General features: G+C 45.7%; 1 protein-coding gene and 1 non-coding gene across 2 annotated transcripts; one reads left to right on the forward strand and one right to left on the reverse strand.

The window, feature by feature from the left end:
• On the forward strand, positions 3,345-3,428 carry TRNAL-CAA. The gene has a single exon. It is a non-coding gene; the product is annotated as a tRNA-Leu (tRNA).
• LOC110432596 lies at positions 14,049-17,132 on the reverse strand. Its single transcript, XM_021453353.1, has one exon. It carries the CDS (start codon positions 17,130-17,132, stop codon positions 14,049-14,051), a length of 3,084 nt encoding a protein of 1,027 aa, XP_021309028.1.

Consider the following 17,132-nt stretch of genomic DNA (forward strand, 5'->3'; position numbering starts at 1 on the left):
TTGTGGCATGAAATACACATGTCATGTGTACTATTCAATGTAGAACAACATATTCAGGGTAGGACATAAACTTCTATTTTTTTTTGAGCTGAAGTATTGAATATACTTAGTTTATGGATTACACAATTTCTTGGCTAAATTGATCCTTCCAAGATCAGTTTATATGCTAGTATAGTCCAATTGTTTATGTGCTTCTAGGAAATTCAATCTTCCTTCTACCTACATGGTAGTATTGCACAAAGAATGATAACCTTCATGGTTAATAAGGCTTCTTTGTGGATAAAAATAATGCAAAACTTATTTACATAGGCAAAATAAGCAATTGTTATATGTGAAACATATAACTCTAATTCATTCCATGTAAGATTGACATATATTACTGCAAGTAAGAATTGCAACTAAGAATATTAAATGCTTGATATTAGTCTTCAAGCTAATAAAATAACCATTGACTCTTCTACGAGTTTATATAATCCACTTAATTCAACGGGAATTAAAACTTAAAGCACTGCCACCATTAATAGTCCTGGATAGTAATTTTAAAGACAAAACAAATATATAGGCACATAATTTAAGTTCTTCTTCTAGAGAAACCTTAAAATTTTATTTCCCATTCTTGCATGTCTTAGCTTCTATGCTTGACATTTAGCAGCTTCAAGCATGCTTTATTTCATAGTAGTGATAGTAATAATGATCCTTCTAGGAGTGCAACATATGCAAGTCATATATCCTGATTCATAGAGCTGTCTAAAAATTCTAACTCAACTTCTATTTGAGTCATTTCTGATGATAAATTTAAATACTTCATGTATTATATTGCTCTTGAATATTCTATATACAAGAGAAATTTCTTCAAGAATATTCACCGATAAAATTTTTATTTACCATCATGTCTTCTATGACATTTAATACAAAGCTTCGGGCCATTGTATTTGTTTGTAGAGTAGCATATATATCTCATAGGATCATGTATAGCTTGAAAATTCGATTTTCAATAATATGGGATATCTTCTAAAATTTATCATGCATCCCACAAAGACCTTTGAGATTTATTATGGCCATATACTTATTTCGAGGAACTATAGTGCCTGAGTCTACTACACTTCATTGGTAGTAGAATATCCTACTAGGATTTAACGATGACCATGATATATAATTCTTTTATTCAAAGCAAGTCCAGGATATTCCTTCATGACATGAAGGTATGCATATATATCATTATAACTAGAATCATTATGTGCGCATAAGTTTACTGCATGTAAACAAGTAGTAAGGTGCAAAAGATAGTGGATGGCTATACAAAATATTCTTAGAAGCATTCTAGCATTTTTCAGGATTATGGTATAAATATAAATTTTCAGAATTAATATCAACCATTCATTCGTCCTGAAATATTATTATGCTAGGAAAAATAAATGTTACATGGTATAGAATTTTTTAACGGGTTGCACTAGCATTTTCCAGATTTTTCAAAGTTCACTCTATCATTTAATTCTGGAAAAAAACAAAGCTAGGCCAAACAAGATATGAACTCTTATACATACTGGTATAAGAATATAATTAATATGCATGAACAAAGGGTTTCAGGTTAATATTCAGAAAAATGTTGTGAAAACTGAAATTCTCTCAGGGTTATATTCAGAAACACTCGAGATTTCCATTTTCTTAAAAAAAAATAGGTGCTATTCTACAGGAATATCAAATCTATACATAATTTCTGCGAGAAATCAAATTAAGATTTTTGTAATGTTCTAAATTAATAGATCCTTCCATGATGTGCAGCACCACCCAATTCCTTATTCGGCCAATCCAGTCTTCTAGACTTTTTCTTAAAATTCCTAAGACAATCTCTTCGAACGGGCTTGCACGCCACGACCGTGAGTTCCAAGCTCCGCATATGGGCGACGATCCAAGAGACCTGAGCTGTATTAGTAGCTACGAGCTGTTCCGCTGTTCGACATGACAAAGTTTAGCCGTGGTAGAGCATACGGGAGATGATGGCGTACGGGCCATGATTGGATAAATGGCATGCATGGGCCCATGTCGTGTGGCACATGCACATGCAGGTCAGATCCGTATGCATCGAGTTGAGGCCAACACTAATGTGCGCCCCTCGTCCCTCGGTGCCTTGCTGCTGCAAGCAGTTTGCGATAAGCCTTGCACTACTCGATTTTAAATCAACATGCGGGTCGATGATGACATTCCAGTAGAGTTCCAGCGGTCTCAGTGAGACAGGAAACGTGCAAGTCTTGTTAGCCCTGTATATACACATTGCTCTAGGCGGTGCACATGTTTATATGCATTGTGCTGCAGGTCGGCGTTCAGGCCATCAAGCATTTTTTTTATTATTAATTAACTCTAAAAGCAATCTGTAAGCATATAACTTATGGCTTGCATGCTACGTATACAACTTTTTTATACGAGCATGTACAGATTAAAATAGAAATAATTTCTCAATCAATGCAATCTTCGGGATGCAATTTTCCATACCTTATAAAGGATACCAATTTGATCTACCTCACATACCGCGTAGGGTAGTGGTTAGTAGATACATACCGCGTAGGGCGTTTGGCATTGTCGTAGATCCGTCTGCTCGATGACGCAATACATGATTTTGTCGACGCAGTAGATAAGATCCAGGTAGAAGTAGCAGATCCGTTCCGCTAACAACGTCGGGATGTCGACGTCGTCGAAGTAGTCACGTTCGGACGTCGGCGGCATGAGCGTCGACGTCGAAGGTCGGCGGCGGCTTCAACGACGATGTCGACGTAGAGCTTGTCGTGCTGATAACGTGTTATAAAACATGTTGCCAGCGGTTGGGACCTTTCCCTCTTCGTCTCTCATGATCAATATAGTAGATGAAAGTAGAAGAATAAATAGACACAAAATAGGAAGACTATTCTTTATTCCTCTGAATATTGGTGCTTACAACATAGAGCTCCCACGTATATATAGTCCTGCCAAGGCCTAAGAGTTTTGGTAAGAGCCCACATACAAACAGACTAGGATTAGAATTCCTCCTTCTCCTTTCCTTCAGGATCAAGTCCATATGTTTTCCAACACTCTCAACATCTAATCGTATCACGAGTGTTGACTTCGCAGACCGTAAGGATTTTGATGTTTTTGTGACAAAAGACTAAGCACACATTTCACATTAAGTTGTGAAAAAAAAATGGATCACTAGTATTGCATATGTCCACGTTGCGGCTGCCCTCACAAGTAAAGCCACAGGCACGTTACATTCCAGGTTTAGAACGACAGGACAATGCCTATTCGTTTTTTTTTAGAAAAGAGTAAGTTATTATATAGTTTAATTAATAGAATTTAACAAACTCAACATCAAAGTCAGGATGGCCGAGTGGTCTAAGGCGCCAGACTCAAGTTCTGGTCCTCTAACGAGGGCGTGGGTTCAAATCCCACTTCTGACATTTTTTCTTTTTTTTCAACCTTTTTTCTAACGAGGGCGTGGGTTCAAATCCCACTTCTGACATTTTTTCTTTTTTTTCAACCTTTTTTAAAATCAATTCTAGGATTTTTTTTTTCCAAAAATCATTTCTAGGCCCATCCCATGTAGCTATTGTCGTTTTTTTCTTGCTTTTTTTCTTTTTCCTTTTTTAAAATCAATTCTAGGATCTTTTTTTTTCAAAAATCATTTCGAAGCCCATCCCATGTAGCTCTTGCCGTTTTCTCTTTCTTAAAACCATTTTATGGGATCCATTTTTAAAATCATTTCATTTCTGGGCCATCCCAAGTAGATGTAGCTCTTGCAGTTTTTGTTTTCACCTTTTCAAAATCATTTCTATGGCCATCCCATTCACATGTAGTCTTTATTTAATTATTCTAACACTTTTTTCTTTTTAAAAATCATTTCTGGGCCCATCATATGTACCTCTTGTAGATTTTTTTCCTTCTTAAAAGAATCTATCTAAACCAAACATGAGTGTTTTCGCGGCCCAAAACACTTGATTTTTTCTTCACGCATCTTCTTACTCCCGATGAACCGCCGCCACCCACCGTCCTGCCGCATTATGGTAGGGTCTCATAGGAGGCGAGACCCTACCACCTGTTGTGACCATCAGGCCTACCTGTCTCCCCTAAAATTTTCCTCTAAGCCCATCACAGATTTTATCAATCGATCGTGATAGTACCGGCCTGCACCTTATCGGATAATGTAGAAACTTTTACTGCTCAAACCAATTAAGAGCACCTCTCATTGCTTTAACAACCATACACAAAAAAGAGAGGAGATCGAGCCTGCTGCTGAAAGTGTGCCCAACGCTGAAATTGTACTAATAAGGCCTTGTTTAGTTTCTTTCCGAAATGTTTTTGCGACACTGTAGCATTTTCATTTGTTTGTGGCAATTATTGTCCAATTATGGACTAACTACTCAAAAGATTCGTCTCGTAAATTTCGACCAAACTGTGTAATTAGTTTTTATTTTTTTTTATATTTAATACCCCATGCATGCGTCTAAAGATTCGATGTTACGGAGAATCTTGAAAATTTTTTGGATTTTGGGTGGAAGTAAACAAAGCTAAGTTGTAGATTATCTCTAGTGGCTTATTATACGGAATACGGATCGACAAAGATAATAAAAAAAACCTGAAAATAAAAAAGTAGCCGCGAAATCCATCGTTTTTTTTTCTTTAGAGTTTAGCCGCGAAACCCATGGAGCGCGGACGCAATGAAGAATCTTCTCTGCCTGCATCTGCATGTGCATATACTACGAAGTAGGGAGTCTCGGAAGTCGGAACAGTCCCAAAAGGAGCAGTTTATAGTTGGCCCATTCCACGCAAGCCCGGACACGGATCTATATGATGGAAGCCCATGAGGCGGCCCATTCCACTCAGGCTCGACCAAGACGACGAAGCCCAACAACCGCCACCGGATTCCATTCCTACTGATTGCACACCCTACTTTTAATTATATACAAAGGTTGACTATATTTTTCAGCTCTGCAAAAGGTTGCTGAATGAATTTGAAATGGCGTACTACGCCGGACCAGTCCAAAGGCCAACTCATCAGATCCCTAATACGATTCCTCGTCCTAGCAATTCAAATTCTACCATCGGACCAGAGTGGTACCATTCCTAATAAGATGGATCTGATAGAGACGAACACAAATCGGGAAGCACAAATTTATGAACCTTGTATTGAGCCACCGTATATCATTCACCTCGTAGCACGCATTCAGGGATTCAGTGCAATTTACCCACTTCTCACCGGAAAGATTGTTTTTTTTTTCTTCTTCTTCTTTTCCATTTGATCTTTGTTTAATTTGGTGCTTCTTTTGGTAGAGAGAGATGGGACGATGGCTAAATAAATTTTCTTACAGTTTTGTTTGGCTAATGGTGTTTCTGCAGCTAATAATTATTTGTTGTGAGAGTGAAATTATATATACTGTATCATGGTTGATAAGCCGCCGTGCTGCTAAATTCAAACGAATAGGGCAACAATCAACATCTCACGGTCCCAGCCACCAGCAAGATTTACCGCAGCTGTCGATCTATAGGTCTTTTGCTAAAGTTGTGCATGACGATCATGGATCAGTTCCGATACTGTTCTGTTGTTTGTGAATGGATACTGTTACGTTACTACTTCATGGCTTCCGTGTATTGACTGAATTTATTTTTCATCCATGTGGATCACTATCGGTCACTTGCATAAGACCTTGTTTGGATGTAGTCGAATTCACATCAATCCACATGTATTAAGGACTTGAGGTGGATTGGTGTGGAACTTGAACTAAATTTCATACCAACCCACACCAACACACATGGATTGAAGTAAATCCGACAACATCTAAACAAGGCCTAAATGTTTTTTATTTCCTTTGTTCGACCTCAACTAACTATGTCAACACCGGGTACTGTCCGCATCTGTGACTGAAATATATCAGGTGGGTTTTCTCTCCAAAACCCCTAGTCGTTGACCTCAAAAAAAAAAACTAATTATATATGTCAAACAAGTGGACTAGCACGATTAGTTGTCATTGACATGTTGATGTGGTAAGCTGACATGGTTTTCTACCAAATTTTGTAACACATGGTCAGTGATTAATCTAGCTCGGAGCACAATTTGTGTCACAAATATATAGGATCTTTATATAGATTAGTGTACATTTCTGTACCATGTTAAGCTAGCTTAGTAATTTCAAGGTCGAGTACACCGCCTTTCGCGTGATCAAGAAAAAAAAAGGTACAACAGGGGCTAGAGCTCTCTCATACGCCCCCTAAATATTTGGAGAACCGCGATTGATTCACTCAAGCCTTTTCAGCCACCTTGTATACTTTTTCTTTTACAATCAAAACCAATCTTGCAAACATGCCGGGCCAGCTGCCCTTGGCATTCTCAAACATGCAAATTGAACCACTGACCTCGTTTTTGCAAATTGTTACATTGAGAAAAACGACTTGGTTATCAATTCAGAGGAGGAACAATGTACCATTCTCTGAAACAGTCGAGTAATTGGAAAATTTGCTTGTAAACATTTGACACCATCTAACTTGCACCAATGCCTGCTTGCTTGCCATGTGTTTGACTCAAACAGTGTGACCGAGGTTCTGATAGCCACGCTGTCCCATGCTCTGCAATGACGCCGCCGTCGACATCACCTCAGTGTTCAGCGTGGATGACGACGACGTCGACGGCATGGATCCCGCCGGCTCGGGCGTCATCGCAGCCGACGACGAGGCTGTGTCGTCGCAGCCGATGACGACGGCATCGACACGCGCGTTGTAGTCGGCAAGCATGGCCTTGAGCTGCGCGAGCACCTCGGCGATCTCCGGCCGCTCATGCTTGTAGGGGCGCACGCACCGGCACGCGAGCGCGAAGACGGCGCACACGGTGGCCCTGTCCCACGCCGGTCCCAGCCGCCGGTCCACCATGGCCTCGGCTGCCGCGGCCGTCCCTGACGCGCCGCCGGCCTCGGCGACGGCCCAGTGCGCGGCCTGCACGATGGACTCGGCTCCGCCCGACGGCGTGGGCACGACGGCGCGCATCCCGGTGGCGAGCTCCAGGAGCACCACGCCGAAGCTGTACACGTCGGCGGCCTCCGACACGGTGCCCGCGCTGAAGCTCTCCGGGTCCACGTACCCGCGCGTGCCCCGCACCTCCGTCGACACGTGCGTCCCGCCCTCCGGCACGATCCGCGACACGCCGAAGTCCGACAGCTTCGCGGCGCCGGACTCCGACAGCAGCACGTTCGTCGGCTTCACGTCGCGGTGCACCACGGCGCCCTCCCGGAACCCGTGCAGGTACGCCAGCCCTTCGGCCACGTCCACGGCCACCTCCAGCCGCCGCCGCCACGACAGCGGCGGGTCTCCCTGGAACAGCGCGCGCCACAGGTTGCCGCCGGCCATGTACTCGTACACCAGCGCGTGGTCGCCGCCGCGCCCGCCCAGGCAGTAGCCGACGAGCGTCGTCAGGTTGCCGTGCCGCAGCTTGGCGAGCACGGCCACCTCCGCGTAGAACTCCGACACCTTCTTGGACCGGTAGATCTTCTTGATGGCCACGCGCTGCCCGGACGGGAGGTGGCCGAGGTACACCTTCCCGGCGCCGCCGGTGCCGAGCAGCAGCTTCTTGTCGTATCCGTTCGTCGCTTGCTTCAGCTCTGCCTTGGTGAAGATGTAGAGACCTTCACGCGGTAGCGGCGGCAGCGATGTCACCGAGTCGTCGTCGTCGTCGCTCGAGTCGTTGCCGCTCTCGCTGTCTCCTCCTGCAGCCATCCTATTCCGTCGTCGCCGACGACGGATTCTTGTGACTGCCACGGCGGCGAAGCCGAGACAGACGACTGCCGCGACGCCAGCCGCAGCCGAACCGGCGGCGATGGGAACATTGCTTTTGCTCGAGGAAGGAGAAGAACTGGAAGCAGGCGGTGGGGACTGGGTGGCGGAGGCAGTAGCAGCAGGCGGCGGCGGTGGCGGTGGTGAAGGGACGAGGTCGCCGGTGCCGAGGCTGTTGACGTTCTCAAGGACCTGGAGCATGCAGAGCGCGTAGTCGCTGTAGCGCCCCAGCGGCGGGGGCGCGCGCGACCAGACGGCGACGGTGGCCGCCATCCCGCAGGGCACGAACTCCTTGGTGCGCGCGGTGGCCAGCATCTCGTAGGTGGTGGCGATCACCGCGGCGCGGCACTCGGAGCAGCCGGGCGTGTCGGGCCGGACGGGCGGCGCGCGCTTGGACTTGGAGTTGGAGCCCGGCGCGGCGCAGAGGCGCGTGGCGTTGGGAAGCGCGGTCGGCGCCAGCGCGCGCACGCCGTCGATGGTGGCGAGCTGGCACGGGCGGGCTCCCGCCGCGAGCTGCTTGCCGGGGTCGTCGCCGGTGAGGTCGCAGGAGCCGTCGTTCCCGGCGAGGAGGGACCGGGGCACGAGGCCTCCGTCGAGCAGCAGCGCCGCGAAGGCGTCGGAGCACGCGGCGGCGGGCCCGCGCGGCAGGAAGGCCTCGCCGGTGCGGTTGGCGTGGTCGGCCGCCGCGAAGATGTAGGCCGCGAACACGTACCAGCAGCACCCCGTCGCGCGCTGCGCCGCCGTGGCGTTCGCGTGGCACTCGCGCGGGATCATCTGCGCCGCCGTCGCCAGGTCGTACGGGCACGCCGCCGCCTTGTTGACCGGGCCAGGCGCGGCCGATGGCATGGCCGCCGCCGCGGCGGTGGCGGGTGGTGGCGCGACCGCCAGGAGGGAAAAGGCGAGGCGGAGCATGTTGCGTTTGCGTCCCGTGGCGACTGGTGGTGCTTGTGCTTCAACGGAGTACACATATACACCATTATCAAAAGAATGCACTTAGTTTGGAAGCTGGGAATACTTTTTTTAACTTTTAACTAACGTTTATTAAAATACTTGAGCAGCATTATTCCTCTTGCCTGAAGCACTGGACAGTTCATGCTGCCTTGAAGTCAACTACTCAGGAGGAGTTTGGTAGAGCTACACCACAACCACATGATTCTTGAGTTTTCACTTCTTGAGTCTTTAGCGAAGTGAGTTTAGTGGGAAGTAGGCGAGAAGTGATTCTTGCAAAAAATTAAACAAGGAGCAATGTGGAGCAGGTTTTTTTAGCTCTATATTGGTAGTGTAATTGGAGAGGTGATTCTTGTCAGCTCCCCATCTTAATCAATGGAATAGCCATTTTGCACTCTCAACTATCATCCAAGCCTCAATTTTGTTCCTGAATTTTCGAATTGACTGTTTGAGCCCTCAAAGTTTATTTTTTGGCCTGAATTTTATTGCGGAAATGCCAAAGCGTCGGTTTAGTCCTCAAAGTTTACATAAGCAAAATTTTGTGTGTCAGGGAATATAAAACACTTGGATTTTCCTCATCTTATCAATATTCACTGTCAGAAACATATTCATCTTTTGAAAATTGAACAATGTTTCCTCTCCTGGTAGACTAGTCACGGGGCTTGGGCTGTCATGCTGAAGGACTTGTAATACCACAACCTTATTAGTTCATCACACCACAATCTCGGATGCAAGGTTTAGGTTCAACAAGGATGAGCATTTGATTCAGGTGTGATGGCGTGGGATAAGCTATGTGTTCCTAGCAGAGCACTTCAAATTAGAGCCCCACCATACCAACACAGCAGACCGAATATTTCAAAGATTGATGGAAGCAAACTGTCCAAGTTTTTGGCCTCAACGACGGGGCCAAGATGAACGTACACGAAATGCATGCAAACCTTAAACTAGTCAAGGTTTGGGGAAAAAAAATTAGGAACCTGAAGATTGTGTTGGATATTCAACGCCTGACAGGCTGGTGGGGTTACATTGTTTAACATCCAATGATTACGGGAATCCTCGCTAATCGAAGTCATGATTGTGGGATATACTATGTAACCCCCCCACCCCCCGGGAATCAGACCAAACTTTGGTTGCGAGATGTGAAAACTGTTAATGACTCAGATCAGTCAACGTCTTTACAAGCAAAGCAATTCATCATGTACTCCACTACTCTCAGGAGGTCAACCTCAATTGAAGTTTATTATGCGACGATCGCATCGGCGGTTGACTTATGAATTTCTTCAGTTCAGTGCTGACAGATATTCTTTTAACAAACACTGTATATTTTTTTCGTTTGATTTGAATGGGTCGTAATATAACATGGAGTTTCTGAACTGCCAGCAGGAGGCTTTAGAAGGAGTGCATATTATATGATGTGTTAATTACCTTTCGATTGGATCTTGTATTCTTGTGTGCTCTCTTTTCCTCGTAGTTAATTTGTAATTTACTGCAGCTAGTAGGAAATTTGAAAGAAAATGTTACAAAGCAAGTTTCACATTCTTATAAAATGCCTCCATGGTTATTGTTTCTCTACCAGCTTAATTGGTATAGTTCTAATTCATGGTTTCTCTACCAGCTTCGTATAGTTCTAATTCTAATATATAGAACAAGTTTGCCTTACCTTTTTTCCATTTGAAATGAGCTTTTGTTCATGTTGAGTTTAACTTCCTCACTCTTGCTGGCCCTACCGGAACCTTGGTAAGTCTGGCGCTACTAGTAGCTACACCCTCCGTCCACATTTAACTTCACATATAGGATTCAAAATAGGAAAGATACAGTACATGCAAAATTATAAACAGAATTTTTACAATGATTGTCGAAAAATAGACGGCTCATGAGCACCGATCCTACGGCTGAAAAGGTAGAGAAACCAAGAGGAACCAATTAGAGAGGCACTAAGTGCATACTGAATGGTGGGACCATATGCACTAAGTACATACTAAAATAGGTGGGATCAGCCCTTTAAAAAAAGATGGGATAATTCTATTTTTAAATTTTTGTTATATAATTAAGGGTAAAATACTAAATGTATAATAGAATGATAATGTGTGAGTAGTATAGAGATGACTAAAGTAGTATAGTTTGTAACATGTATTTCTAAGAACACAACCACATCATCCAGCCACTCTCTCGTCTCTCTGTTCTACGTTCTCACCCAGTCCGTGCTTTGGCGGCGCCAGCTGCAGAGCGAGGGCGAGCACAAGGATAGGGCTGCGCCGACCAGGGCACGCGATCCATCATCACCAGTTCCCTGCGAACCACGGCATTGCGTTGGAGGCGAGATCAGGCCGTTCATGCTCCCGTTGGTGGCGGCGGTGGTCGTCCCCGCTGCTGAAGATAGAGCAGGAGTGCCTGGCTCATTGGCCGCTTCCCGTCATCCAGAGGAGCGAAGCAGTCTGCCGCTCGCCGCCCGGAGGAAGCTGAGCCACCGAACTACACAACACCGACGCCGGGGCCGTGCGGTGTGCTGGTTTCCCGTGGCCTACGCTGATCGCACCGGCGCCCACTTCCCTTCTTCCAGAGGAGCCGAGGAATCCGCCACCTGCTGACCGGAGGACCCGAGCCATCGAACTACGCAGCACCTACGATAGGACGCTGGGACGCAGCTCGGCAGCATTGCTTCTGGCCCAGCACACTGTCCTTATGACATTCATATATTTTGCGTTCACCTCACATACAACAATCTTTCTATCTATACCTGAAATCGAACTAGTACATGTACTTTGTGGTGTGTGGTTTGCAATCTTAGGATTAAATCTGCAAAATATAATCAGCAGTGCAGTAGTTCAGATAGTATCAAATGTATGCAGTCCAATCTTTAGAAAGTATTCATCTGTAGTTTAGACTTGTTATTGATTTAGCATGTGCTATCCATTGGAACACACAAATCTGAAGTGTACTTATCTCTTTACCAATTGTGTGCTTACTAAAATGTTTCTGTTTGGATGCAAATCTAATGTACTTGCAGAGCCAAAATGGCTTGGTTTCTGTTCAAATCTAATACTGCAAAGTGTTGTTCTCCATTAACAGAGTATCTCGACACATAAGACATCAATATGCTGCAAATCTTGATTTCATTGTACAGATATGGAAAATCTAATTACAAAATCTAATTACATGAACCGTAGGCAAATCAAGCAATGGAGCTTTGAATCTAGTCCCTACAGAGAGCTCCTTCACGACGTGCATGCCTCTGGACATCCATGTCTGCTGCCATCTCCCTCACAGTAGTGAGGAGCTCCGACTCCTCAAGGACGACATAGTGCTGGAGAGCTCCTCTGTTGTGTTTTGACGCTGGTATTCCCCAGCTTTACATCGGCGCTCTCCGGTGAGGCGTGAATGCCGGCGTGGGACTTCCTCGACTTGACTTCCGCCCCCTCCAGGGAGGCTTGAGTGGCGGCATGGAGCAGGAGCGTTGTAGCGGCGTGACTTCCCACGGCGGCATGAGGAGCGGTCAGGCCGTCAGGGAGCTGCGGGTACGGCATGGCGGTGCCGCCTGTTGCGGGAGGGGCTGCTCCGCAATGCCTGAACCTCCGCGTGGGAAAAGTGAAAAATCTCTGAATCCGGGGTTGCGGGAGGAGGTACAATTACCGTACTAACCTTCCATTCATAAGTTTAATTAGAGCTAATAAATTACTTAGGAACCAAGAGGAATCTAAAAGTACCCCAACCACTGTAAAAGAGCTCATAAACAGAATTTTTACACCCCTAAAAAATACAGCTGACATCACTGACACCATTCAGATCAACGCAGAGCCACGATACAAATGTGTGGTCACAGACAAAACGGAAATAGTAGCAATACACGGAGAGTTAGCTAGTTACGCCCCATAGTGCTAAAGAGTTATCTCTAATCATTAGTTTACCTTTGTTGCTTAAGATTAATAATTTCTGGTAAAGAATTATCTCCCACTTAGCTTTGCCATATTTAATTTCTGCTTTGCTTGCTATCTACCCTTTTATTTTACCCACCATCCATCCCACTTATCCATCTACACCTTTACCCCACATCCATGCACCCCCCTTTGGCTAAAGACATACCTTCACTCTAGTATTTCTATGCACCAAGCCATCTTGTCCTTTTGCCTTTCCTTGGGATAATTATAAAATCGACACTCGGTACTCACCGAGTGAAGTACTACACGATTAGTTCTGTGTGCTTGCAGAATCCGTCCAATAGACATAAGAAGTATCAACACTCCTATTTTTTTTTGAACATAGTTCTATTTTTCTAGCTACCCCTATAAATCATTTCTCGTTATTGTTGTAAATGGTTTATATGGTAGTGCATGCCACAAAAATACAAACCATATGCAAACTACATTGGTTTTCATGTATAAATAGTGCTAGCGACACTCATTTTTTTTGTAGTGAGTGCCAACAATGCTCCTACCACATATCAATGAATAGTTGTTCTCAAAGAATTTTGAGCAGTGTTGGCATAAAAGTTAGTCACGCCAACAAGAATGACATGCCTTTGATCGATGGATGGAAAAGTTTGGATCCACTCTCACAGTACACTTCATAATCATGTATTTGTAGTATTTGGCATTGCACATGTTAGAAGGGTTACAAGGAGGGTCATGCACATTTACATAGAATCTTCCACCAAGTGGAGCCTCCAAGTGGCAACTTGGTCCATACACTAAGGGTCCTAAGTTAACTTTGCAAATACTACTCGATGAGGTAAAGCTGGTATGACAGCCATGATCATGAGAAAAATATGTAGTGCAAACCACTAACTAGGTGGAAACATGAAAATCAATTAAAAAATATACAAAAATACGTAGCTAAGACTCTATTCGGTTTAGATCATGTATAAGAAAGATATATTCTATGGTAAACCCATGGTACCAAAGGCTCGTGACGTGGGTCTGAGATATGGTATGTGCCTCGAAAGCTATATTATTGTTTGTGACCTTATATTCACAAATGCTTGGGTTCAATAATTTCCAAACCTGATTTTCTCGAAGTAGGAGCTAATCCTTTGGATTCCTCAGGCCACTCACAATGCAGACTCTATTATAGAGTCTAAAGTTATTTATTACCTCGAACAATGTGGAGTTAGAGTCTAAATAAGACTTAGAGTCTTATTTTTTCTACCTCTTTCTTCAATAAATATTTTTTGAACACTGCAACGGGGGGGGGGGGGAGAATTTCTCCCCACCTGATTTTTCCTTTATTTGCTCAAAGGCATGGACTTTTGCTATAATACAAGGGTGTATGAGATGATCCGAGGAGAAGGAGGAGCTAAGCTAAAGCACGCTAAATTACATTTACAAGAAGGGGTTGGGGGGATTGACTTTTTGGATCGCCTGATCAAGAAGCTGGCACCAGACCTGCACCACGTTCTTGCTTTTCTTTGGCATCCTGGCCTTCCACTGCGATGCATCCGATTTGCACAGCAAGAGAGTATTACGGAGGTTGAGAGACTCATTCCTGAAGATGAAGCCGTTTCTTCGCTTCCACAATTGCCAGCAGCACAAGATGACGAAGGTGTTTCGTTGATCCGACGGAAGACCTGGGATGTCAGGGCCACAAACCAGGTCGTCGGTGTGGTGAAGATGAGCGTCTCCGACTCCCAGGGCTGACCAGAACTCACTAGCAAAAGGGCAAGAGAAGATTATGTGATCAGCAGATTCCTGCGCAGCGCCGCAGACGGTGCATCCCGGGGAGTCCACCACATGTTTTCTGAAAAGATTCAGGCGACAATGAACTCTCCCCCGAACTAGCAGCCAGGCGAAAAGCTGAACACGAGGAGGAGGAGCGTTTTTCCAGATGAAGGTTGAAGCCGGATCAGATTGTTGGCCCTGAGCCTTGAGCATAGCATAGATGGCAGTGGAGTCCAGCTTCCCCGGACCTTTGCTAAATTGGGAGTTTCTGGTGTCTGGTTGGTCAGATAGCACCACATCATCAGTGATTGCACAGAGCTGTGAGAGTTCATCTGAAGCCTGTGGAGACAATCTGTTGACGAAGCTGTGACTCAGACCATCATCCAACATCTGACGGACGGACAACTCCTTGTTGGTGCAGTGGGTGAAAAGCCTTGGGAACCTGTCTGCTAACGCATCATCCCCAATCCAAACATCCTTCCAAAAGGAAGTGGCCCGGCCATCACCAACACAGACAGTTGTAATAGCTTGGTAAAGTGGTAGAATTGAACTGAGCAGGTCCCAGTGGTTACCCATACTTGAGCATTTCATATTAGCAAGGTCAGCCCTGTCCCTAATCCACTGAGCCCAGGCAGACTGTGTAGGGTTGTGAAGACGGTGAATCAGGTGAAGCAGAAGGCATACGTTCTGAACTCCAAAGTCTTTGATGCCCAGGCCTCCCAGGTCCTTAGTGGTGCAAACATTTTGCCAGGCCACAAGGCACCTAGCCGAGGAGGTTTCTTTATCGCCTGCCCAGAGGAAAGATCGCCTGCGCTTATCAACTTGCTTGATAATTTCATTTGGGATTTGAGTTGCCGACATGATGTACACCAGCTGACTGTCTAACACAGAGTTGATCAGCACCACTCTCCCCATGCTGTTAAGAAGAGATGCTTGCCAGGAGGAAAGAAAACGATCGGACCTGTCAACGTAGGTATTGAAAATTGAGTTTGGGAGTTTTGACATTGATAGGGGTAACCCGAGATAATTCTGTGGGAACTCCTCTTGTCTGCATCCAAGGATTTCAGTGCATTGGGAAATTTCAGAATCTGTCATATGGATGGGCACCAGAGTACTCTTGTTGAAGTTGATATGCAGCCCTGTGGCAGCAGAGAACAGGTCCAGCAACGTCTTCAGGTGTTGAGCAGATTGAGCAGCACCTCGAATTACAATAAGCGTGTCATCGGCATATTGCAGAACCACTCCAGGCGCTTCATCATCAATGGGGTGCTTGATTTCAGTAGCTGATTTGATCAGAGCTTGCAGGGTATCTGCCACGAGGAGAAACAGGTATGGCGATAGCGGGTCTCCTTGCCTTAGTCCGCGTTTACACGTAATCCAGCTCCCTGGACACCCATTAACCAAGACGGCGGACTTGGAAGATGACAGAATGCAGTCCATCCACTGACACCACAGTTGGTTGAAACCACGAGCTTGAAGTACACACTGCAGCCCGGCCCAGTTGACTGTGTCAAACGCTTTCGCGAAATCAAGCTTGAGCACCAGCGAAGGCAGCTTCCTTCTGTTACAGGCTTGCACAACCTCAGCCGCGAAGACGAAAGTTTCAGAGATAGAACGTCCTTTGAGGAAGCCCGTCTGATGGAGATCAATGAGGCCTCCAATCTCTCGCTGTAATCTTCTAGTGAGGATCTTGCACAGGATCTTAACGGAGCTGTTTTGGAGGCATATAGGTCTCAAGGCATCAACCGCAACGGCACCAGGCTTTTTAGGGATTAGCACCATGAAGGACCTGTTGATTCTTTCCATTTGAACCTGCCCTCTGTGGAAAGCGTTGAGGAAGCACATGATCTCCTTTTTGATAGAGCTCCAGACTGCCTTGTAGAAGGATGGACCGAACCCATCCGGGCCCGGTGCACTATCTCTGTTCATCGCCTTGACGGCCTCAAGGGCCTCAGATTCCGAAAAGGGCCTGGTCAGCTCATCAGATGGACGAGCGCTGTGAAGAAACAGAGCACCGACATCAAAGTTCCAGACTGAAGATCCAGGCTGCCCAATGATAGAACTGAAAAAGTTCGTCAGAGCTTGTATTTTCCCTTGATGATTTGCTATCTGAACTCCCTGAACTTCGACAATTCTGATCGCGTTTGCGCGCATTCTCACAGTCGCTTGAGCATGGTGAAAAGCAGTGTTTGCATCACCCTCTGTGATAGCCTTGAATTTACTGCGTTGTTTCCAATATGCTGCCTTTTCTTTGATTGCTTGGTGAAGCATATCATGGCACATGGACCTAGCCTGCATCTCATTGTCAGATAGGAGACGCTCCTCCTCCAATGAGTCGAATAAGTGAATTAGGAATTTAAGGTTGGGGATAGTGTGCTTGGGCGCCCTGTTACGCCGGTACCAAACCTTTGACGCCGCCCTTACCGATTTGAGGCACGCAGCCAATTGCCCAGCAGCATCCTCAATACAACGAACATCGAGCCAAGCTGGGAGGACAGTCTGAACGAAAGACTGACGCAGGAGCCAACCATTTTCAAATCTGAAGATTTGGGATTTGGGAATTTTTGTGGACATGGACAGGAGCAAGGGGGTGTGATCAGAGGTTGGTTTGGGTAGAGCATGCAAGCTTGTGGAGGGGAAGGCGACCGTGTGCTGAAGGTTAACAAGAGCTCTGTCCAGCTTAGCTAGGATGGGAGGAGACTGAGCATTGGTCCAGGTAAAAGATCTCCCCAGGAGAGGGATCTCCAT

The sequence above is a fragment of the Sorghum bicolor genome, chromosome 2 (assembly GCF_000003195.3).
Source record: "Sorghum bicolor cultivar BTx623 chromosome 2, Sorghum_bicolor_NCBIv3, whole genome shotgun sequence".
Taxonomy (NCBI): Eukaryota; Viridiplantae; Streptophyta; class Magnoliopsida; order Poales; family Poaceae; genus Sorghum; species Sorghum bicolor.